General features: G+C 45.5%; 1 protein-coding gene across 1 annotated transcript in view; it reads left to right on the forward strand.

The window, feature by feature from the left end:
* The window catches only part of LOC129696912 (prolyl endopeptidase-like), a 103,949-nt gene that overhangs the window by 38,362 nt on the left and 40,060 nt on the right, over window positions 1-25,527 (forward strand). Inside the window, exons 8-10 of the mRNA XM_055635011.1 lie at window positions 1,201-1,392; window positions 7,257-7,454; window positions 11,161-11,264. Of these exons, the coding sequence (XP_055490986.1) occupies window positions 1,201-1,392; window positions 7,257-7,454; window positions 11,161-11,264 (494 nt within the window). The remainder of the gene's footprint in view (window positions 1-1,200; window positions 1,393-7,256; window positions 7,455-11,160; window positions 11,265-25,527) is intronic.

Raw genomic sequence — 25,527 nt, forward strand, 5'->3', positions numbered from 1 at the left:
ATCAATCAATCAATATTTATTACATGTCATTTGAACCTCATTGAGGCTCAAACGAAACTGCGTTTCCACAGCCATACAAACAAAGACAATATCATACAGACATGCACACAATTCAATTTACAAAAACATCCATCACAGTGAACCCACTGTGATGGAAGGCAAAGTCTTTTCTCTCCCCTGTTTTCCATTTCTCTCCCGATGTCCAAGCCCCAGGTGGGCGATGATAAGTCCCACGGCCACTTTAGGCCACGCGGGGCGATGTAGGGCCCCGCTCCGGGTCGTTCAAACCCCGTGACTCGGGCTAGAGAAGACGCGTTGCGGGAGCTCCGGAAAGCTGGAGGTCTCTGCGGGAGCTCCGGAAAGCGGTCTCTCCACCCACCCACGCGCTCCCGATGTCCCGTCAGTCCACAGGACCTGCGGCTGCAGCTGGAGCCTCCGAGCTACGTGGTCGGGCCGCAGCAGCAAGTCACCCCAGCTCCGATGCCGGCCAGCCCCACGATGGTGAGCAGTCCGCAGCTCCGCAGCCTCTGTGACTGGAGCGTCCAGGTCGTTCAGGCTGGAGACTGCTCCACGGTGCTAGGCCCCAACGACAACGGAGACCCCACAGGAAAAAGGTCGGGTCTCCCGTACAGGGAAGAGATTTTTACAAAGTTTTCCCTCCCCCCGCCCCCCACATATACACAGTTAAAAACACTATTTAAAAAACACAAACAACTATATTTAACTAGACAAAAAATAAAACAAAGACAGACAGGCTGTAGGGGCCGCTGCAACAGTGAGTCGCGCCACCTCCACCATTTAGAAGATCCCCCCCCTCAATCTTCTAATTTCTAGCGAGTACAAGCCGAGTCTACCCAGTCTTTCTTCATATGAAAGTCCTGACATCCCAGGAATCAGTCTGTTATTTGTTTCCTTAGTTTGTTTCTTTAAACTCTTAGTTTATTTATTGTCATGTGTACCGAGGTACAGTGAAAAGCTTTTGTTACGACTAAAAGGATCTTGAACTATAAAGGTTCACACTCTTTTGTTTCACACCTGCAAACTTGCTGAGTGTTCTCACTATTTTCCGTTTTTGCTTCAGATTTATAGCAATCAAAATGTTTTTGATTTCCATTTACTGTCTCCCATCTTTATCTGAAAACAGTTAATATGAAAAACACCTTGTCAGAGACATGAATTAATCAAGTTCTGTTCTAATAGGAGTCCTGCCTTGGGTCAAGCTTGTGGATAACTTTGATGCAGAATATGAATATGTCACCAATGAAGGAACAGTATTCACATTCAAAACAAACCTCGACACTCCTTGTTATTGCTTAATTAATATTGACTTCAGTGACCCTGACCCTTCGAAATGGACAACTTTAATTGCAGAGCAGCAGAAGGATGTACTTGGTAGGTATCATTGTTTTTTTGTTTAGTCTTTTCATGCACATTTTTGTGAACATGGTGCGTGGGCTGTATGAAAACGAATAATGAAAATTGCACATTACATATCTATCCAGCTGATTGTTGCATCAGGGCACGGCTGGTAAACACTTTCTAGTTTTACTTCCAGTTTTGCAACCATCCAGGACAGCACTCACTGATTTTGTTTCTTCTCTTTCCGTTAATACAACCTCAAATAATATGTCTATTAATTTACATGCAAATAACTGCACTGAGTGTAATAATTTTAGTGAAATATTACGGCACAGTGGGGTAGCGGTAGAGTTGCTGCCTTACAGCGCCAGTGACCCAGGTTTGATCCTGACTCCAGGTGCTTACCTGTACGGAGTTTGTACCTTCTCCCCGTGACCGCGTGGGTTTTCTCCGAGATCTTCGGTTTCATTCCACACTCCACAAAGACGTACAGGTTTGTAGGTTCAAGGTTTCAAGGTCAATTTATTGTCACACGTACCAAATAAGGTACAGTGAAATTCGTATTACCATACAGCCATACTTTTAAAAAAAGCAAAAAGACACAGAACTACATAAAAGTTAACATAAACATCCACCACAGTGGATTCCCCACGTTCCTCACTGTGGTGGAAAGCAATAAAGTACAAACTTATTCCTCTTATGGCTTGATATAAATGTAAATTGTCCCTAGTGTGTGTAGAATAGTGTTAGTGTGTGCGGATCGCTGGTTGGTGTGGACTCGGTGGGCTGAAGGGCCTGTTTCCGCGCTGTATCTCTAAAACAAAAAACTAAAAATTACAGTTCTATTTATAATAATTACTGTTTAATGGAACATTACCAGTACAATTTTTATATGATCACATTTTAGTTTTGTTTAGAGATACATGGAAACTGGCCCTTTGACCTATCAAGCCCACACAGACCATCGATCACCCATTCACACTAGTTCTATGTTACCCCAACTCTCTCATCCACTCCAATTTTACAGAGGCCACTCATTGTTAAATAATGGAACAAAATTGAAAATTTCCTTTTTCACATCCATGTAATTCAACCGAGCCATCTTTAAAATGTAACTACAATTAGAAATTAAATGAGGGAGTATGAAAGATGAATTATATCATATTCCATAATCATCTCCAAGCTTTTAGCTGGTTGACAAGGGAGATAATGAAAGTATTTTAGTTTAGAGATTCAGTGGAAACGGGCCCTTTGGCCCACTGAGTCTGCGCCGACCAATGATCACCTGTTCTATCCTACACACAAGGAGTAATTTACAGAAGCCAATTAACCTGCAAACACACACGTCTTTGGATTGTAGGATGAAACTAGAGCACCAAGAGAAAACCCACGCGCTCACCGGGAGAATGTAGAAACTCGGTACAGACCACGCCCATAGTCAGGATCGATCCCGGGTCTCTGGCGCTGTTAGGCAGCAATTCTACCGCTGCGCCAGATTCAGATTCAATTTTAATTGTCATTGTCAGTGTACAGTACAGAGACAACAAAATGCCACCGTGCCGCCCTTTGAATTTATGATCACAGAAACACTCGTAAGTTCAGAAGTTCTAGGAGCAGAATGCGGGCATTCGGCCCATCAAATCTACTCTGCCACCTATTTTTCCCCCTCAACCCTATTCTTCTCATTACCCCTGGCTCCTGCTCATCTGCCCAGCGAACCATCTAATACCTTCATATTGTAGAATTGGGAAAAGGGAATGTATGAGTAGAAGTAGAGTTGTTTGATAATATATTTAGGAAAACTTGGAACAGGATTTCAGAATGCAGGGACTCTGACAGCAAATTTGGAATGAAAGCTGTGCTGGAACACAAGGCAAGTGTTAATGATGAGCTGTGATCCAATGAATGGCAGAGCAGGCTTCAGGGGCTAAATGACCTACTATTCACATAGACGCGTGACTTTTTTTTCCCCAAATGGGCTGAATTGAGGTTATGAAGAAATTTAAAGATGATCGTGTATCCGGTAAACTACCCTGGCATTGCCCATCAAAACGTTAATTGCCTTTGAACGTCTAATCTGACGGAAGGGTGACTTGTGTGGGAAAGAACTGCAGATGCTGGTTTACACCAAAGATAGACACAAAATGCTGGAGTGTGGATAAATGTGAGGTTATCCATTTTGGTGGCAAAAACGGGAAAGCAGACTATTATCTAAATGGTGGCCGATTGGGAAAGGGGGAGATGCAGCGAGACCTGTGTGTCATGGTACACCAGTCATTGAAGGTAGGCATGCAGGCGCAGCAGGCAGTAAAGAAAGCGAATGGTATGTTAGCTTTCATTGCAAAAGGATTTGAGTATAGGAGCAGGGAGGTTCTACTGCAGTTGTACAGGGTCTTGGTGAGACCACACCTGGAGTATTGTGTACGTCTCCAAATCTATTATCTAGACGGAGTGCAGAGGGGACTGATTTGGGATGTCAGGACTGTCTTATGAAGAAAGACTGGATAGACTTGGACTCTCTAGAATTTAGGAGATTGAGAGGGGATCTTACACCAAAGAGGGGGTTGGACAGGCTAGATGCACGAAATTGTTCCCTAGGGAGTAAGGGGTTCAGCGAGACAGACAGATAGAAGGAACGGATGATGTTTCGGGTCTGAAACGTCTCGACCCAAAACTGCGCTCCAGTGTCTATCTTCGTAAGGGACTTTCCATGGAAAGACCCGAGATAAAAGGATAAGGGGGAACTCCTTTAAAACCGAGATGAGAAGAACTTTTTTCACACAGAGAGTGGTGAATCTCTGGAACTCTCTGCCACAGAGGGTAGTCGAGGCCACAGTTCATTGGCTATAATTAAGAGGGAGTTAGATGTGGCCCCTTGTGGCTAAAGGGGATCAGGGGGTATGGAGAGAAGGCAGGTACAGGATATTTTGCCTCATATTGAATCCTACAGTCTAATTTCTATGTTTCACTGATGCAACGATAGAAAAACTGATGTTTCAGAATGATGGACCCAAAACTTCACTCCAGTGTCTATCTTCATAAGGGGACTTTCCATGACCCTATGCAGGCTACCATTTTGTCAGTCGAATTGTTCACAGTATTTAAAAACTAGAACCAATCTTGTCTTCCAGCATACCAGGTGTTGATCACATATTGAAGCATCTTGCAGATCCATAGCAGTGCAGATCCTCAAATGCATGTGTTCAAAGGTGTTGAATATTTCAGCCTTCACTTGTCCCCAAGTCAGTGAATTCCAGCTACATTTCTCTTGGATTATTTATTTTATTCAGAAGCCCGATCACTGTGAACTGTAAAATCTTCAAGTCAAGTCTAGTCAACTTTATTTGTCACATACACATACAAGATGTGCAGTGAAATGAAAGTGGCAATGCCTACAGATTGTGCAAAAACTACAGATCTGAATAGAACAGAATCAGTATTTACATATTAGAAAACCCCCCCAAAAAAACAGCAATTTTAAAAAGACACAACACAACAGTAAATTAGTTCCTGGTGAGATAGAGTTTACAGTCCTGACGGCCTGTGGGAAGAAACTCCGTCTCATCCTCTCTGTTTTCACAGCATGGCAGCGGAGGCGCTTGCCTGACCGTAGCAGCTGGAACAGTCCGTTGCTGGGGTGGAAGGGGTCCCCCATAATGTTGCTGGCTCTGGATCTGCACCTCCTGTTGTATAGGTCCAGCAGGGTGGCGAGTAGTTCCCATAGTGCGTTCGGCCGAACGCACTACTCTCTGCAGAGCCTTCCTGTCCTAGGCAGAGCAGTTCCCCAACCAGATTGTGATGTTGCCAGACAAGATGCTTTCTACAGCCCCAGAGTTGAAGCACTGAAGGATCCTCAGAGAGACTCTGAATTTCCTCAGTTGCCTGAGGAAATTCCAGTTGAGCTTTTTAAGCCATATTTCTTTATAGTTTCATCATGTTTTCATATGTCTATCTGTGCCTTCAACTCATCCAACCCATTCAATAAACTTTAGCATCTCAATAGCTATCCATTAACCCAAGCCCTGGGGACAGCACAGTGGTGGAGATAGTGTTTCAAAGCACCAAACAATTTTTCAGCGAGTTCAATCCTGACAATGGGTTACTGTCAATGTGGAGTTTGCCAGTTCTCCTTGTGAAAGTGTGGGTTTTCATCCGGGTGATCCAGTTTCCTCCCATTTCCCAAATATGTGCAGGTTGGTGGGTTAATTGTCCGGCACGGTGGCGCAGCGGTAGAGTTGCTGCTTTACAGCGCCAGAGACCCGGGTTCTATCCTGACTACGGGTGCTGCCTGTACGGAGTTTGTACGTTCTCCCCGTGGGTTTCCTCCCGGAGCTCCGGTTTCGAGCATGAAGGAGAGTTATAAAGACTTCCTACGACCTCATGTCGACCATGCTGCGAGTATGAGTCGAGGGCAAACTCGCCAGAACTCGTGGATTAGGTCGCCCAAGTGGGACAGGCCCTTAAGAATGCAGTAAACCTCTTTGTTACGGACCTCTTCAGCATGGATTTCAGTTGTACTTGACTGCCCTTGACTGCCAGGCTGGGCTGCCGATGCTGCACTGGCCTGTGCTGCCGCCCCGGCCACTCCTGTTTCCACGCTGTATCTCTGAAGTCTAAATCTGATCTATAAGCTGTTCTAACCTTTGACAACCTTCAGCTGCGTCCACGACATTTCCAATATTCCTTTCATCTGCAAACTTAACAATTATTCCTCCTACTTTCACATCCAAGTTGTTAATATGCAACCCAAACAACAGGAGTACCAGCACTAATCATTGTCAAAGTCCCCAAATTAATGATTTGCCATTGCAGGGACCCCAACACCAGTAAGAATTCAAAATCCTTTGACTGTATGGCTTGGGTGTGCAGCACGCTATTTGGCTATTCGGCTTTAGTTGGGGCGGCACGGTGGCACAGCGGTAGAGTTACTGCCTTACAGAGCTTGCAGCGTCGGACCCAGGTTCGATCCCGACTACGGGTGCTATCTGTACGGAGTTTATATGTTCTCTCCGTGACTGCGTGGGTTTTCTCCAAGATCTTCGATTTCCTCCCATGCTTCAAAGACGCACCGATTTGTAGGTTAATTGACTTGGTATGAATGCAGAATTGTCCCCAGTGTGTGTGGGATAGTGTTAATGTGCGGGGATTGTTGGTCAGTGCGAACTCGGTGGGCCGCAGGGACTGTATCTCTTAACTAAACTAAACTCAGACGTGATATGTTATAGGCAAAAAGAACCATGTACAGAATATAAAAAGCAAATGGCCTTTTAATTATTCTTGGGGTTGTTTAATCATCTTCCAAGTGAACTTGCCACAGACGATTGTGGAGGCCAATTCATTGGGTATTTTTAAAGCGACTTTTTTAAGTAATTTTAAATTCTTGATCAGTAAGGGTGTCAGGGGTTATGGGGAGAAGGCAGGAGAATACGGTTGAGAGGCAAAGATAGATTAGCCATGATTGAATGCAGAGTAGGTTGGCCGAAAGGCCTAATTCTGTTCCGAAGACATACAAATTTATCAATGTGGACTGGGAGGTACAGATCTTGGTTTAACCTGACATTGAAACCTATACATCTGAAAATTAGTGAGGCTTTTAACATTCTTAATTACTGAAGATAGACACCGTGTTGGAGTAACTCAGCAAGTCAGGCAGCATCTCTTGAGAAATCTTTGTCTACCTTTGGTATAAACCAGCATCTGCAGTTCCTTCTACTAATCTTCATCACTGATTCCTGTTTACTTGTGTTATAGGTTGTAACTATATGTCAGGTTTCCAGAGCTAGTGACGTATCCCTAGACATCAGTCGTCATTTTTAGATTGCCTCACGAGCTTACTATTGATAATTACGTACCATTTTCTTTCTGCGTTGCATCTTACTGCTTGTCTATGTTTTCAGAATGGTCCGGATGTGTCAGGGAAAACTATCTGGTTTTGTGCTACCTCCACCATGTGAAGCATGTCCTGCAGCTACACGATTTGGCCACGGGAGCTCATTTGAAGACCTTTCCTTTGGAAGTGGGCAGCGTTGTGGGGTACAGCGGACAAAAGAAGGACACTGAAATCTTCTATCAGTTTACAAGTTTCCTGACCCCAGGTTAGTGAAGAAGCAGATTCACGTGCGGCAGGTAGTGGCGCAATGTTTGAGAGACATTTGGACAGGACCTAGATAGATAGAACGGGCTTAGAGGGACATGGACCAACCGCAGGCAGGTGGAATGGGTGAAGATGGGACGGGTTGGTCGGTGTGGGCAAGTTGGACCGAAGGACCTGTTTCCACACTGTATAACTCACGATTCTCTCCATGACTCCAAAAGTAAATGCTAGAGGTACTTTAGTGGAGGGAATGGATAGATGATATTTCGAGTTGGGACCCTTCTTCAGACTGATCTCGACTTGAAGAGACCTGACACAGATGTGACGCAGATGTTTAGTTTAGAGATATAGCATGGAAACAGGCCCTTCGGCCCACCGAGCGCGGGCTGACCAGTGATCACCCGGTCATATCCTGCACACTTGGGGGCAATTTACAGAAGCCAATTAACGTACAGATCTGCACGTCATTGGGATGTGGGAGGAAACTGAAGCACCCGGAGAAAACCCACAACAGTCACAGGGAGAAAACACAAGCTCCACACAGACAGCACCCGCTGTCAGGATCGAACCCAGGCCTCTGGCACTGTGAGGCAGCAGCTGTGCCGCCCACAGGTTTCAACATTGACACCCATACAACAATATGGTTCTGTTTTATCCATCACAAAGCATGGAAAATGCAATCTGGTTAATCTGCAAGACCTTGACAACATCCAGGCTTGTGATGATAAGTGGCAAGAAACTTCCCCAACTACCAAGTGCGAGGTAATGATCATTTCTAATGTCATTCCAATAACCCACCTTTCTCCTTCCTCAACATTGCCAACATTGAATCTTCTACTGTCGACATTCGGAACATTTCTTGCCATTTACCATCACAAGCTTGTACGTTGTCAAGGCGCTGCGTGGCAGAGGCCTTCCCGAGGTGCTGCAGCCGCGGAACCGGGAACCCGTGCCGAAAACACGTAGGGTCGGCGGGCCGCGAGGGCTGGAGACGTCGGACGCGAGGAGCGAGGGCCGGTAGGAGGGTGAACCGAGGTAAAGCCTCCAGAGCCTTCAAGGTCAGCTGCAGGAGGCTCGCCCGGGACACAAAGATGGCCAGGCGACGAGAGACGAGAGGAGAAAGGCGTCAGTTCACAGGCCGATCCATCCATAGATGACGGAGGGAGGCCCTGCAGGAGCCTGGGGCTCACCTGGATCGGGAGCCGTAAGGCAGCAAGTACTGGATCGGCGATCCAGTAGACCGAGCGTGCGGGCCGACCTGACTTTGGAAACGTCACCAAAACATGGCGGCACCGCATGTGAAATGTATGCTAAAAGAATTCACTCTGCAGTTCCACATGTGACAAGTAAACTCCACTGAACCATTCTCTGCACGTCAAAGATGAAAAACATTACTGGACCAGCCTCATGGATACTACAGCTGTGTCAAGTCAGAGGCTGGGTATCTTACTCCTCACAGCCTGGTCACCCACTGTATGTCAGCAACGTGATGGAATACCTGCCACATTACCCAATGAGTGCCACTCCAGCAACACTCGAGGAACAAGGGTAGATCGTCCTGCTTTATTTGTTACACTGTCATACGGCTTGGAAACAGGCTCCTCGTCCCATCTTGCCCACACCGACCAACATGTCCCATCTACACTAGTCCCGCCTGCCTTGCGCTTGGCCCATATCCCTCTAAACCTGTCCTATCTGCCTAGTTGCTTATTAAACATTGCGATAGTCCCTACCTCCTCTGGCAGTTCGTTCCATGCAAAAGTTACCCCTCGGCTTCTAATAAATTCTTTTCCCCTTCACCTTAAACCTGTAACCTCTGATTCTGTATATTTCGGCCTAACCGTTCCCTGCCTACACCAGTAGCCATGTGGCTGGAGTGTGTCTGTACCATCTGGATAATGCATTGCAGTTACGCAACAAAACTCCTTTGGCAGCACTTCCTATACCCTGATCTCCACAACCTTGAGAAACGTGGGTCATCCGTCCATTGGAACTCAACCACTAAACTTGGAAATAAAAGGATTCTTGATTAGTAAGGAAAAAGGCGGTTATTGGGAAAAGGCAGGAGAATGGGATTGAGAGGGAAAGCTTAATCAGCCATGATTGAATGGCAGAGTAGACTTAAAGGACTAATTCTACTCCTATAACCTATGAACATGAATTTATGACACAAAGAGCTTGAGTAGCTCAGCTGGTCAGGCAGCAAATCTGGAGATCCTGGGTAGGTGAAGGTTTGGGTCGGGACCCTTCACACCGATTGGAAATTATGTTGCCTCCTATTCGCCATTGCTGGGTCAAATTTTAGATTTCCTCGTGCAATAACATGTGCAGAAAGACTGTCACCGTTAAGGCTGAAGAAGGGTCTCGACTCGAAACGTCACCCATTCCTTCTCTCCAGAGATGCTGCCTGTCCAGCTTGAGCTACTCCAGCATTTTTGTGTCGGTCACAGTTAAGGCAGTGGCTCATCTCAATCTCTGAAGGCAAGTGGGGAGAGGACACGTAAATGATGTTGCGTAACGACGCACAAATGAGACAGGCCTTGTACATTGCTGCTTCCTGCACAGTATGGTCTTTTCCTTAATTGCAACATTCTCTTCAGCGATGATAAAATGGTGCAATTCTTAAAAAGAGTAAATGAATCGTTTAAATACTATAATAGAACTTGTGGCATATAAATTGTAGTGGCATACTGTGACATTTAGTTGTATTACATTGATTAGCTGCATTCCAAAGTACTTTAAACTACGGGTTGCAATGTCACAGCTGTTTGGGGAAAAAAGAATTGTGTGCTTGGAAGTCAGCTATTTACCATGAATATTCATTAACTTTATTGAAAGGATGAAGTTACTGATGTTAAGGCTAAATGGGAAATTCGGCTGCAAGGAAAATATATAGATTTTGCAATCAGATGTGGACAGGGCAAGATAGCAGATGGATCGTAATGCTGTCAACTTAATTAAGTGTATTATCTCACAAGGTAGAGTGAACAGGTAGACACAAAATGCTGGAGTAATCAGCGGGTCAGGCAGCATCTCTGGAGAACAGGAATAGGTGACGTTTCGTGTCGAGACCCTTCTTCAGACTCGATCAGAATAGTTACCGAGTCCTTTTCTCCAGAGATGCTGCCTGACCCGCTGATTTATTCCGTCTATCTTCGGTGTAAACTAGCATTTATTTCAAGTGGGCTTGTATACAAAAACAGGGATTTTTTTGTAAAATAATATTGTGATATCATGTTGCATTATCTTCTGTAAACATTGCAATTGTGGGTTGTGTTAAAAAAAACGTTAGAGCTGAGAGTCAAGAGTGTTTTCTTGCCATACGTCCCGAAACGGAACAATGGCATTCTTACTTGCAGTGGTACAGCAGATATGTAAACATAGTACTCTGTAAAACCCATAATAGACAACAGAGGTTCAGTATGTATATTAAAAAAGAACAAATAATTAGACAATAATAGTGCAAAAATCATGTCCCCGTCTATATTGTTCGGAGCCTATATCAGTAGGCTTTAAAATAGTTTGTTTTTTTTACAAGCTACAAAGTAACCTGCAACAATTTTTAAATCAATGTCGGGAAAGTATTCAGCATTAAAAGAAAATTGCTGGCAGTTAATTTTGGAAAGAATCTAAAATACTCAAGTTTACTTTGTATTTTAAATTCTTCCTATGGCATTTGAAGCTGATTTTGGAAAAATCTGTTCTAGGTATCATTTATCACTGTGATCTGACCAAAGACAGTTTGGAGCCAATAATCTTTAGAGAAGTAACAGTGAAAGGATTTAATCCATCTGATTACAAGACTGTTCAGGTTAGTAGAACATTATTTTTTTTATTAATTATTGGAATGTTCATGTTTAAGTTCATGCCCTCGTGGAATCAACTAACCTTGCTCAAAATGAGTATATTTAGGAAAAATATCGATAGATATTAAGACAATCAAGAAATCCAAAGAAATAGGTGAATTGCAGCAGGTCCACGAAAATTTTCAGCATGTTGAAAATCCAGCGGCGGCCATTTGTCGAGGGGGGATGCCTGTATGGCCATGAGTAGTCGCCCAAAAAGTAGTACCTTATTCTGGTCGCCGCTGGAATTTCAATGTGTTGAAAATATCCGGAGATCTGCTGCGACTATGACGGGTGCCGGCAAGTCGCATAAGTGAGACAGACCCTTAACAGTTAAATTATGGGCCATGTTCTTACTCAGTGGCAGAGAATGCAAAGATGACAAATTGCTGCCTCCGCTGCCTGATGTTATTCAGATTCTTTAGTTTAATTTATTATTATTATTATTATCAGGTGTACCAAGATACAGTCAAATGCTTTTTTTCTTGCGTGCTATTCAGTCAGCGAAAAGTCTATTCATGGTTGCACAGTGTTCAGATACAGGATTAAGGGGATAACATTTAGTGCAAAATAAAGACCATTAAAGTCCAATTAAAGATAAATTGAAGGTCTCTAATCAGGTAGCTGTGGCGTCAGGCCCGCTCTCCAGTTCGAGAGAGGACGACTCAGTTGCCTGATAACAACTGGGATGAAACTGTCCCTGAATCTGGAGATACCCGTTTTCAAACTTCTGCACCTCTTGCCTGATGGGAGAAGAGAGAATGACCGCGATGAGACTAGCCCTTGATTATGCCGGTGGCCTTGCCGAGGCAGCGTGAAGTGTAGATGGAGTCAATGGAAGGGAGGTTGGTTTGCGTGGCGGACTGAGCTGTGTCCACAACTTTCTGCAACTTCCTGCGGCCTTGGATGGAGCTGTTCCCAAACCATGACTGTCAATCCAAAAATGAACCACATTTTCCTTCGGTTTTGTTTTGTCCATCAACCAATTCTCAACCACACCAGCAAATAATCTCAGTGCCATCAAAAGTGATTTTACTTAATAACCTTTTAAGTGGTATCCTACAGAACGCCATTTGATAGACAAAATACACCACATTCTTTGCTTCTCAACTATTTTGCCAGTTAAAACATCAAAAAACATAATTTTCAATTTACTAATCCATCTTAACACTTCCCTTATTTTCCATGTTCCCCAATTTTGGCAGATGACTACCAATGTATCACCTATCTTCTAAGCCATCACTTTCAAAAATTTGGGGTGAAGATAATGATCTTCCTTAGAATATATTGGCTTTCAGTCCTTTAATTTTGGACATGTTTTTTCTCCATACATTAATTGGGCACCATATCTGAGGAAGGATGTGCTGGCTCCAGAGAGGGTTCAGCGGAGGTTGACAAGAATGATCCCAGGAATGAGCAGATTCACCTATGATAAGCATTTAACGGCACTGGGCCTGTGCTCATTGAATTTTAGAAGAATGAGGGGGAACCTCATTGAAACATACAGAATAGTGAATGGCTTGGATAGAGTAGATGTGGAGAGGATATTTCCACTAGTGGGTGAATCTAGGACTAGAGGTCATAGCCTCAGAATTAAAGTGCAATCTTTTAGGAAGGAGATAAGAAATTTATTTAGTCAATCTGTGAAATTCTTTGCCACAGAAGGCTGTGGAGGCACTGTCAGTGGGTATTATTAAGGCAGAGATAGATATATTCTTGATTAGTACAGGTGTCAGTAGTTATGGGGAGAAGGAGCAAGAATGGGGTTAGGTGGGAGAGAAAGATCAGCCATAATTGAATGGCCGAGTAGACTTGATGGGCGGAATAGCCTAATTCTACTCCGATCACTTATGACCTTAATGCTAATTTTGATTAACTGATTCACTGCAGACCTGTTATCTGCATTATTTCTAGGTGATTTATCATGTCATTAGTAATGCCGGATGCAAAATATTTGTTTAATTTCTGTTCATCTCGATATTCCCCAATGCAATTACTCCTCTCAATCTGTAATAACTTTTGCTATCCCTTCTCTAATTACATATCCATAAAAGCTTTTGTAGTTCACTCGTATGCTTCTTGCCAGATCATTCTTTATTCTGCTTAACCCTTCCTTATCAATGTCAAATAGACAATAGGTGCAGGAGTAGGCCATTCGACCCTTTGAGCCAGCACCGCCATTCAATGTGATCATGGCTGATCATCCACAATCAGTGCCCCGTTCCTGCCTTCTCCCCATATCCCCTGACTCTGCTATTTTTAAGAGCCCTATCCAGCTCTCTCTTGAAAGTATCCTGAGAACCTGCCTCCACCGCCCTCTGAGGCAGAGTATGCCCAACTCTCTGTGTGCATCTTCCCAGCTGTTATCAGGCAACAGAATTGTCTTCTCACCAACTAGAGACTGGTTCTGGCCTCCCATCCACCTAATCCACCTTTGATCTATCTTTGATCGGACTTTGTCTTGCAATAAACCTTTATCCTGTATCTGCACACGGCCTGATTGTAATCAGTTATAATCTTTTCGTTGACTGGATGGGACGCAACAAAAAAGCTTTTCACTTTACCTCGGTACACGTGACAATGCTAAACTAAACTTCTGAAATTTTCCCAATTCCATGCCTGATAGCTTTATCTAAAAACGTTTTTCTTTTAATCTAATACTATTTATAAAAAAAGTCTGAAGACTAGTCGCGACATGAAACGTCACCCATTCCTTCTCTCCGGAGATGCTGCCTGTCCCGCTGAGATACTCCAGCTTTTTGTGTTAATCAACTATTTATAACTTTCTCTTGTTAACCACAACGGAAACCACTTTTGCTGTTGGGTTTTTTATCTTGGAGAAGTATACTTATAAAGCACTAACCAGCGAATATTTATGGTCTCGCTGTTGAATATATTTTTCCAACCTCATGACTTAGCTTGGTCGGCTGCACTGTTGAGATTTAAGACCGTCGTTTTGAGTTGAATTGAATATTATGATTCCTAAAGGCTTAACAGCGAGACTGTTAATTAACTGTCCACTCTGTGCAATAATAAATCTTAAAGTAGCCTGTTGTGGAAGCTCCAGTATGAAAAAGGTTAAGATAGCTGTATAGCACATGGATCTTTGTGCTTCTACGAACATGTGGCGCAAGACTCTTGATAGAAATATTTCGATGTACAGCACAAGGTTCTTGATAGGCATCCTTTGATGTATGGCTACCTATAAACCATACAGTGCAAGGGTCCTGAGACATCCTTTGATATGCAGCTAGCTACAACCGTATAGCACATCCAATCCAATCCAACTTTATTTGTTAAGCACTTTAAGACAACCAATGTTGACCAAAGTGCTGTACAGAAGAATAAACAAGACATCATAAACAGACAACATAACAGAACATAACATTAACAGCTCACATAAAGCGCAAAAATTACATATGAAATACAACAATAAATTAAAAGACATAAAACATGAGTAAAAATAATAATAACCACGCAATAAAGCAATCAAAAAGAAATTAAATCAAGTAAATAAAGTCGACATCTTACTGGGTATCAAAGGCCACGGAGAAGAGATGGGTTTTAAGAAGTGATTTAAAAACAGACAGAGAAGAGGCCTGTTTAATGTGGAGAGGCAGATCGTTCCATAATTTGGGTGCCGACACAGCAAAGGCACGGTCCCCTCTGAGCTTCCGCTTAGTTTTAGGCCCACTCAGGAGCAGCTGATTATCTGACCTGAGAGAGCGGGCGGGTGTATAAGGGTGTAGAAGCTCAGATAGGTAGGGCGGGGCAAGACCATTTAGGGATTTAAAAGCAAATAAAAGAATTTTAAAATGGATCCTAAACTGAATAGGCAACCAGTGAAGTGAGGCTAAAATGTGCGAAATGTGCTCATGTTTACGTGTGCAAGTTAAAACACATGGCCCTTGAGAATCATCTTTATGGGCCTGTCCCACTTTGGCAATTTTTTGTTTAGGCAAATACAGGCGCCTAGTTTGTCACCACATGTTCACTGGTGGTCGCTGGGCGTAGTCTCCTCAGTCGAGCAAAAAGTCGTAGCGTCGCTGCTAAATTTTCAACATGTTGAAAACTTTTTGGCGACAGTGGGTTTGACACCAAGCAGCGTAGCTTGACCTCTCCTGACGTAGGTGCTGCCATAAGTTGTCGCCGGTTGCCCGGCGAACTGCTACAACTATGACAGTCGCCGGCAGTTGCCTACAAAAGTTTTTATTAAGTTTACATGCAAATAGAGGATTGTACAGCATGTAGGTTTTATTAGATATTAATGATTTTTAGAACATATTGTGATTGGTAATTAGAGAATGCGCAAGATTTTAACTGATTAAAATGTGTATGAAAGTTGCCACTTCCAAGCAGAATTTTATAGTTGTAGTAACTGGGACTGTGCTGCTCTCCTTGTGCACAAGTAAATAAAGTGTATCCTGTAAAACAAATTTAAGTTGCCTAAATCCAGTTGATCAGCAGCGACGACGCCATTCCCTCGCGGGTTCTGCAACATGTAGAGACCATTTTATGTACATGGCATGAATTTCTCATTAGTTTCTCATAGTGTTTATTAGAGGGTATATTCACAAAGTTCTGGAGTAAAGGGCCTGTCACACTGTACGAGGCAATTCAAGAGTTCTCCCGAGTTTCCCCTGATTCGAACTCGGAAAATTACGGTAATAGCTGCCCGTAGGTACTCGGGGCTCTCGTGGACATTATGCAACAATGTTGAAAAATCTTCTCGGGTCTTCACGAGCTTACCGCATTTCCCGAGTACCTGCCGTTAGCGTTACGAGCCGCTAAGAGACGTCCCGAGCTCCGACGTACCCGCTACGTACATTCCACGCGCTTACCACAAGTTTGATTTTTTTTTTTTAAACTCCGGAGGGTTCTTGAATTACCTCGTACAGTGGGACAGGCCCTTAACTCAGTGGTCAAGCAGCATCTCGGGAGTAAAAGGATGGGTGACGTTTCGGGTTGGGACCCTTCTTCACACTAGTGTGTTTTTTTGGGGGGTAACCCAGTTTTTATGTGGATTGAGATTCCTTGTGATTGTTGTATTGCACTACTATTACACTCTGTTCTGATTTATTCAATGTGCTACATTCCAAATACTGTTTGGGAGTGTGTAAACAATTCCGATCAATATTTTCTGCTTGATGTTCCTTAGCATCACCTAAAGAAAACCTCATTATTTTTTTTGATGATGACATAGCTCTTAGGTCTAAGGGAATCGAGGGATATGGGGGGAAAAGCCAGAATGGGGTACTGATTTTGGATGGTCAGCCATGATCATATTGAATGGCACGATGGGCCAAATGGCCTCCTCCTGCACCTATTTTTTATGTTTCTAAGACACTAAAGTGGATTGGTACAGTAGAGAGCGAAAATGGTTATTAAAAATTCAACAACAGCTTGATCAGTTGGGCAAATGGGCTGAAGAATGGCCGATGGAGTTTAATGCAGTTAAGTGTGAGGTGTTGCATTTGGGGAAGTCAAACCAGGGCAGGACCTTCACTGTGAAAGACATAGGCCTGGGTAGTGTTGTAGAGCAGAGGGATCTAGGAGTGCAGGTACACACCTTGAGTGTGACGTCAAAGTAGATAGGGTGTTAAGGAGACGGCATATTGGCTCTCAGTCAGTATAGAAATTGGAATGTTATGTTTACTGTTGGACAAGACATTGACGAGGCAACAATTGGACTATTATGTTCAATTTTGGTCACCTTGTCACAGGAAATATGTTGTTACGCTGGAAAAGGTGCAAAGAATATTTAAGACAATAGACAATGGGCGTAGGAATAGGCCATTCGGCCCTTTGAGCCAGCACCGCCATGAAATGTGATCATGGCTGATCATTCCTGCCTTCTCCCCATATCCCCTGATATGGAGGATGCTTGGACTCAAAGGCCTGTAGGGAGAGGTTGGGCAGGCTAGGACTTTACTCCTTGGAGTGTAGAAGGATGATCTTGGAGAAGTGTGTAAGGTCATGCGTGGAATAGATTGGGTAAGTGCACAGAGCCTTTTACCCAGAGTAGAGGCATCATCAACCAGAGGATATAGGCTTAAGATGAAAAGGGAAAGATTTAATAGGAACCCGAGGAGAACTGGCTGGTGGATGTATTGAACGAGCTGCCGGAGGAGGTCGTTGAAGCACGTACTAGAACACCATTTAAAAGACACGTTCTTGATTAATACCTGTGCTAGGGGTTATGGGGAGAAGGCAGAAGAATGGGGTTAGGAAGGCGAGATAGATCAGCCATGATTGAATGGCGGAGTAGACTAGATGGGTCGAATGGCCTAATTCTGCTCCAATCACATATGACCTTATGACATTTGGACAGGTTCATGGATAGGAAAGGTTTCGAGGGATGTAGGTTAAATGCAGGCTGGTGGGACTCGTGAAGATGGGGCATCTTGGTCAGCATGGGCAAGTTGGGCGAATGGCCCTGTTTCCAAGCTGCAAGGTTCTAATCAATTAAAAATCAATTATATCTCCAGTCAGATGAATAGCTTTCAGATTTATTGGAAGGATATTCTGTTTGTGTGCATAGCCCCTTCCCAGTGGACTCTAGTTATCATGTAGTTACCCAGAACTATTGCTGTGTCCTTTCCATTTAACTTTCTAAATATCCCCTCGCCAGAACCCCCCTCCCCCCCTTAGATATAGCGCACAAAACAGAACAAATGTAATCAGCAGGAAGGAACAGCTGCTGCTGGTTTACACCAAAAATAGGCACAAAATGCTCGTCAGGGGAGAGTCGGGAAGGGGAGACGTACAGAAATGGAAGGGTAATGTATGAAAAGACAGATCAAAGGGGACGATGACCAAGGAAATGTAGCACATTGTTAGCTGAGGGGAAGGTGACAACAAGGCATACAATCAGGTGAGAGAGGGAAAACAAGGGTTACTTAAAGTTGGAGAAATCAACATTCATAGAAACATAGAAAATAGGTGTAGCAATAGGCCATTCGGCCCTTCGAGCCTGCACCGCCATTCAATATGATCATGGCTGATCATCCAACTCAGTATCCTGTACACAAAAAAGCTGGAGAAACTCAGCGGGTGCAGCAGCATCTATGGAGTGAAGGAAATAGGCAACGTTTCGGGCCGAACCCCTTCTTCAGACTGATCAGGGGCGGGGAGGGGGGCGGGGACAAGAAAGGAAAAAGGAGGAGGAGCCCGAAGGCTGGGGGATGGGAGAAGACAGCAGGGGGACTGAGGAAGGGGAGGAGACAGCAAGGACTAACAAAATTGGGAGAATTCGATGATCATGCCCCCAGGATGCAGACTCCCCAAACGGAATATGAGGTGCTGTTCCTCCAATTTCCAGTGCTGCTCGCTGTGGCCATGGAGGAGACCCAGGACAGAGAGGTCGGATATGGAGTGGGAGGGGGAGTTGAAATGCTGAGCCACCGGGAGGTCAGCTTGGTTATTGCGGACCGAGCGGAGGTGTTCGGCGAAACGATCGCCCAACCTCCGCTTGGTCTCACCGATATAGATCTGCTGACATCTAGAGCAGCGGATGCAATAGATGAGATTGGAGGAGATGCAGGTAAACCTCTGTCGCACCTGGAACGATTGCTTGGGTCCTTGAACGGAGTCGAGGGGGGAGGTAAAGGGACAAGTGTTGCATCTCTTGCGGTTGCAAGGGAAAGTGCCCGGGGAGGGGGTGGTACGAGAGGGAAGGGAAGAATTGACAAGGGAGTTATGGAGGCAGCGGTCTTTGCGGAAGGCAGATATGGGGGGAGATGGGAAGATGTGGCGAGTGGTGGGGTCACGTTGGAGGTGGCGAAACTGACGGAGGATTACTTTTTGTATGTGACGGCTGGTGGGGTGAAAGGTGAGGACTAGGGGGACTCGGCCCTTGTTGCGAGTGGGGGGATGGGGAGAGAGAGCAGTGTTGCGGGGTATGGAAGAGACCCTGGTGCGAGCCTCATCTATGGTGGAGGAGGGGAACCCCCGTTCCCTGAATAATGAGGACATTTCAGATGTCCTGGTGTGGAACGCCTCATCCGTGGAGCAGATGCGGCGTAGACGGAGGAATTGGGAGTAGGGGATGGAGTCCTTACGGGAAGCAGGGTGGGAAGAAGTGTAGTCCAGATAGCCATGGGAGTCAGTGGGCTTATAGTGGATGTCAGTCAGAAGTCTATCACCTGCAATGGAGATAGTGAGGTCAAGGAATGGTAGGGAAGTGTCGGAAATGGTCCAGGTGTATTTGAGTGCCGGATGGAAGTTAGTGGTGAAATGGATGAAGTCAGTCAGTTGTGTGCGGGTGCTGGAGGTGGCCCCAAAGCAGTCGTCGATGTAGCGGAGGTAGAGGTCGGGGATGGGGCCCTGGTATGTATTGAACAAGGATTGTTCGACGTACCCGACAAATAGGCAGGCGTAGCTGGGGCCCATGCGTGTGCCCATAGCTACGCCTTGTATTTGGAGGAAATGGGAGGAGTCGAACGTGAAGTTATTGAGGGTAAGGACCAGCTCTGCTAGGCGGAGGAGAGTGGCCCGGTATCCTGTACCTGCCTTCTCTCCATACCCCCTGATCCCTTTAGCCACAAGGGCCACATCTAACTCCCCCTTAAATATAGCCAATGAACTGGCCTCAACTACCTTCTGTGGCAGAGAATTCCAGAGATTCACCACTCTGTGTGAAAAATGTTTTTCTCATCTCGGTCCTAAAGGATTTCCCCCTTATCCTTAAACTGTGACCCCCTTGTTCTGGACATCCCCAACATCGGGAACAATCTTCCTGCATCTAGCCTGTCCAACCCCTTAAGAATTCTATAAGAACCCCCTCAATCTTCTAAATTCTAGCGAGTACAAGCCAAGTCTATCCAGTCTTTCTTCATATGCAAGTCCTGCCATCCCAGGAATCAGTCTGGTGAACCTTCTCTGTACTCCCTCTATGCCTCTAGGTTGTAAGTTGTCCAAGTGAAATATGAGGTGTTGTTCCTCCAATTTGCGTAGGGCCTCACTCTGACAGTGGAGGAGACTCGGGAGAGAAAGCGAATGGGAGGGTGAGTTAAAAGTGTTAAGCAACCGGGAGATCAGGTAGGCCCAGGCGGACTGAGTGGAGGTGTTCAGCGAAACAATCGCCAACCCTGCGCCTAGTCTCGCCGATATACAGGAATCCACACCTGGGACAGCGGATATGTAGATGAGGTTGGAGCATTATCCGGTAGGCGGCGCGACTCTCGTCAGCAGTGGCCTCTGCAGCCCGTCCGCGTTTTTATTATTTTTTGTCTATGTTTTTATGTAGTTTTTGTTATTTTTTGTTGGGGTGTGTGTGTGGGGGGGTGGGGGTGGGGTGGGAGAGAGGGGGTAACTTTTAAATCTCTCCCTGCACGGGAGACCCGACCTTTTCTTGTCGGGTCTCTGTTGTCGTTGGGGCTGCAACGAGGAGCGGCCTCCAACAGGAGAAGACCGGGGGCTCTGGTGCCGACTACTCACCTCACCGTCGCGGAGCTGGCCGAGTCCGTGAGCGGTGGTGGAGCGCTGCTGCTGCTGCGACCCGACCTCCGGAGATTCGGAGGCTGCAATTGCGGGTCTGGCGGACGGCGGCACCGGGAGCCCGCGGGTCACTGGAGGAAGACCGCTTTTCAGGGCTCCCGCAACGGCGACTTCTCCCGCCCGAGTTGCGGGGTCGAAGAGCTCCTGGAGCGGGGCCTGACATCACCGCCCCGCGTGGCTTGGAATGGCCGCGGCTCTGCGAGCGCACGCCGGGGGCTCTAACACCAAGACCCGGTGTGCGACCTCGCACCACCCGGCGTGGCTTTAATGGCCGCGGGACAATCGCCATCGCCAGCCGGGGGCTTTGACTTTGACTCTGACATCGGGGGGGGGAAGAGTGCAGTGGAGAGATAAGTTTTTTTGGCCTTTCATCACAGCAATGTGATGGATGTTTATGTAAATTATGTTGTGTCTTGGGTCTATTTGTTTGTAATGTATAGCTGCAGAAACGGCATTTCGTTTGGACCTCAAGGGGTCCAAATGACAATTAAATTGAATCTTGAATCTTGAGCAGGTGCAAGTGAACCTTTGCCTCACCTGGAAAGACTGCCGGGGTCCTTGGACGGAGTCGAGGGGGGAGGTATAGGGACAGGTGTTGCATCTCCTGCAGTTGCCGGGGAAAGTACCCGGGGAGGGGATGGTTTGGGTGGGAAGGGATGAGTTGTCCCATCAGTCTGACTACTGTGTAATCAATCTACCCTCAATTGCCAGCAAAGTGACAGAAGCTGTCATCAACAGTGCTTGCAGCAGCACTCGCTCACAATAGCATCATAAGGGCAGAACTGGGGATATCACTGACAATTTGCATAGTGTTCAATTCCATTTGCAGCTCAGCGAAGCAGCTTTTACTTCCATGCAGCAAGACATGGAACAACATCCAGACAGGGGCTCATAATTGCCAAGTAACATTCATGCCACATTAATCATCTCAAACAAGTCAAGTTGACTTTATTGTCATATGCACACATACATGTAATTGCCTACAGCAACATCTGAGGCTGACCAACTTGACATTTAGTGATTCAATTCAATGATACTTTGTCTTCATTGTCACATGTACCTAAGTATAAAAACATAGATAATAGGTGCAGGAGGAGTCCTTTCAGCCCTTCGAGCCAGCACCGCCATTCATTGGAATCATGGCTGATCGTCCCCATTCAATAACCCATGCCTGCCTTATCCCCATATCCCTCGACTCCACTAGCCCCTAGAGCTCTATCTAACTTTCTTTTAAATCCATCCAGTGATTTGGCCTCCTCTGCCCTCTGTGGCAGGGAATTCCACAAATTCACAGCTCTCTGGGTGAAAATGTTTTTTCTCACCACAGTCTTAAATGTAGTCCTCCACTCATGCCTCCCCTTTATTCTAAGACTATGGGCCCTGGTTCTGGACATTTTCCCTGCATCTAGCTTCATCTAGCTTGTCCAGTCCTTTTATAATGTTATATGTTTCTATAAGATATCCCCTCATTCTTCTAAACTCCAGTATAGATGAGCCTAGTCTTTTCAATCTTTCCTCATATGTCAGTCCCGCCTTCCCAGGGATCAATCTGGTGAACCTACGCTGCACTATAGTGGAATGCTTTATTTTGCAGGCACAGCAGACCTCACCTAGGCAGTGCACGTGTCACCACGTTTTGCCGCTGGCAAAGTTACAAAATCTCTCCGAACATTTCTGCCTACTGCCTGCCGCTGCACGGTGATCAGCAGGGTTGTCCTAATCTTTGCCAAGTAGTTCGTACTCCCTGATGATCATGCCACTGAGCCGTCATTCCCACTGCTGCCTGACTTCACCCTTTCTGAACACAAAATCTTCCCACATTTCCACTCTGGCATTGGAAAATTGTAATGTAGAATGGTGTTTATTTTTCAATTAAAGGGAGCAAACGAAAGAAAGTGTGTGAATGAGTGTGATTATAAAAGGAAATTATAATTTATTATGGGCAGTATGTGAGGAACATTCTGAACAGGATATGAAGGAAGAGACTCATCCAGAGAACTGGCAGCTGTGGCCTCTCAGCACGAGTTAATGTTCTGAGCTCTTGCTGTAAAATTCAAGCAGATGCCATGCTGACTCCACTCATGCACCTGCTCCACCTTGTGAACAAGACATTCAATAGACAATGTGTTCAGGAGTAGGCCATTCGGCCTTTCGAGCTAGCACCGCCATTCAATGCGATCATGGTTGATCATCCACAATCAGTAACCCGTTCCTGCCTTCTCCCCATATCCCATGACTCCGCTATCATTAAGAGCCCTATCTAGCTCTCTTGAAAGTATCCAGAGAACCAGCCACCACCGCCCTCTGAGGCAGAGAATTCCACACTCACAACTCTCTTGCGTGAAAAAGTGTTTCCTCGTCTGTTCTAAATGGCTTACCAAGTTCACCAAGTAGCAAATGATTAAGGGATAGTCTAACATGGGCAGGACCTACACTGTGAATGGTAGGCCTATGGGGAGTGCTATAGAGCAGCGAGATCTAGGAGCGCAGGGGTATAGCTTCTTGAAGGTGGTGTCACAGGCAGATGGGGTGGTCAAAAAAGACTTGGCACATTGGCCCTCATCCGTCACAGTATTGAGTATAGAAGTTGGGAGGTCATGTTGCAGTTATATAAGACGTTGGTGAGGCCGCATTTCAAGTATTGTGTTCAGTTCTGGGCACCATGTTATAAGATAGATGTCAAGCTGGAAAGGGTGCAGAGAAGATTTACGAGGATCTTGCCAGGACTCGAAGGTCTGAGCTATAGGGAGAGGTTGAGCTGGCTGGGAGTTTATTCCTTGGAGCACAGGAGGATGAGGGGCGATCTTACAGAGGTGCACAAAATCATGAGAGGAAGAGATCAGGGAGAAGCACAGAGTCTTCTGCCCAGAGTCGGGGAATCGAGAACCAGAGGACATGGGTTTAAGGTAAAAGAGGAAAGATTTAATTGGAACCTGGGGGGTAACTTTTTCATACAAAGGGTGTATGGAACAAGCTGCCAAAGGAGGAAGTTGATGCGGGGTCTATCACAATGTTAAGAAACAGTTAGACAAGTACATAGACAGGACAGGGATATGGACCAGACACAGCCAGTTGGGACGAGTTTAGATAATGTTGGTCGGTGTGGACAAGTTAGGCTGAAGAGCCTGTTTTCATGCTGTATAATTATGGCTTTCAATGCATTGTTCATTTTTTGCTGTGCCCTAGATAAGCTTAGTTACTGAATCCCATGAAAATGGTGATAATGTATTAGAAGTGGCATATTTAAACCTGCTCCCTCGCACCTCAACCTGACACTTGCCCAAGTAGTACCGAACGTGGTCCAAAAATACAGCTTTGTAAAGCTGCTCCAGTCACCACTAAAGGGCAACAAGGTGGCGCAGCGGTAGAGTTTCTTTCTCAGCGCCAGGGGCCCGGGTTCAATCCTGACTATGGGTGCTGTCTGTACGGAGTTTGTACGTTCTCCCCATGACCTTGGGAGGGTTTTCTCCGGTTTCCTCCCACACTCTAAGTACATACAAGTTTGTAGGTTTATTGGCTTAGGAAATTATTATAAATTGTCCCTAGAGTGTAGGATATTGCTAATGTATGGGGATCGCAGGTCGGCGTAGGGCCTGTTCGCTGACTGATCAGGCCGAAGGGCCTGTTTCCGCGCTGTGCCTCTAAACAAAACAAAAGTACTGCATTCTATGACTGAGCGCTCTGATGGGAAAGCTTTGAGAAGTCTCCGGTCAGAAGCATTTCAAGATTGTCTACCAACAACACCAGTCTTCTTCAGCCCTACTTACGTCAATGGGGATGGGAAAAGGACAAGAAGTACCTTCTGAGAAAATCTTTATCAAAAGAAAACTATGAGTTAATTACTTAGATGGCAAGCAACATTGTGATTTAGTTGCTATTCTCATATTCAGAATCTAATATTCTAGACTTTTAAACCCTTACAAGGGTTCAAATTCAATTAATGACAGCTGGCGAATTTAACCTCAAGCAAGTAAATAAACATGTTATATGTTTTGCAAAAGTGGCCTTGGGTTTACTGGGCTGTTTAGTGTAGAGATACAGCACAGAAACAGGCCCTTCAGCCCACCAAGTCCGCGCCGACCAGCGATTCCCGCACAGTTACACAATCCTACACCGACACTAGGGACAATTTACATTTATACAAAGCCAATTAACCTGCAAACCTGGACGTCTTTGGAGTGTGGGAGGAAACTAAAAATATTGGAGAAAACCCACGCGTGCGTGGGGAGCACGTACAAACTCCGTACAGACAGCACCCGTAGTCAGGATCGAACCCTGTAACCCAGGATCAAAAAGTTGGAGTAACTCAGCAGGACAGACAGCATCTCTTGAGAGAAAAGATGGGTGACGTCTTGGGTCAAGATCTACATCCGTGGGATATCCTGGAGCCCTCGTACGGCTCCATTCTTGGATACTAATGTATCGCCCTGTCCCACGATGCGAGTTCATTCAAGAGCTCTCCCGAGTTTGAAAAATAAATCAAACTCGTAAGCACGGAGAATGAACGTAGCGGGTGCGTCGGAGCTCGGGGACATCTCGTAACGCTAACGGCAGGTACTCGGGAAGACTCGTTAACGGCAGGTAAGCTCGGGAAGACTCGCGAAGATTTTTCAACATGTTGAAAAATGGCCACGAGAGCCCCGAGTACCGACGAGCGGCCATTACCGTAAATCTCCGAGTTCGAATCAGGGCAAACTCGGGAGAACCCTTTGAATGAGCTTGTACAGTGGG

The sequence above is a fragment of the Leucoraja erinacea genome, chromosome 5, assembly GCF_028641065.1.
Source record: "Leucoraja erinacea ecotype New England chromosome 5, Leri_hhj_1, whole genome shotgun sequence".
NCBI lineage: Eukaryota > Metazoa > Chordata > Chondrichthyes > Rajiformes > Rajidae > Leucoraja > Leucoraja erinaceus.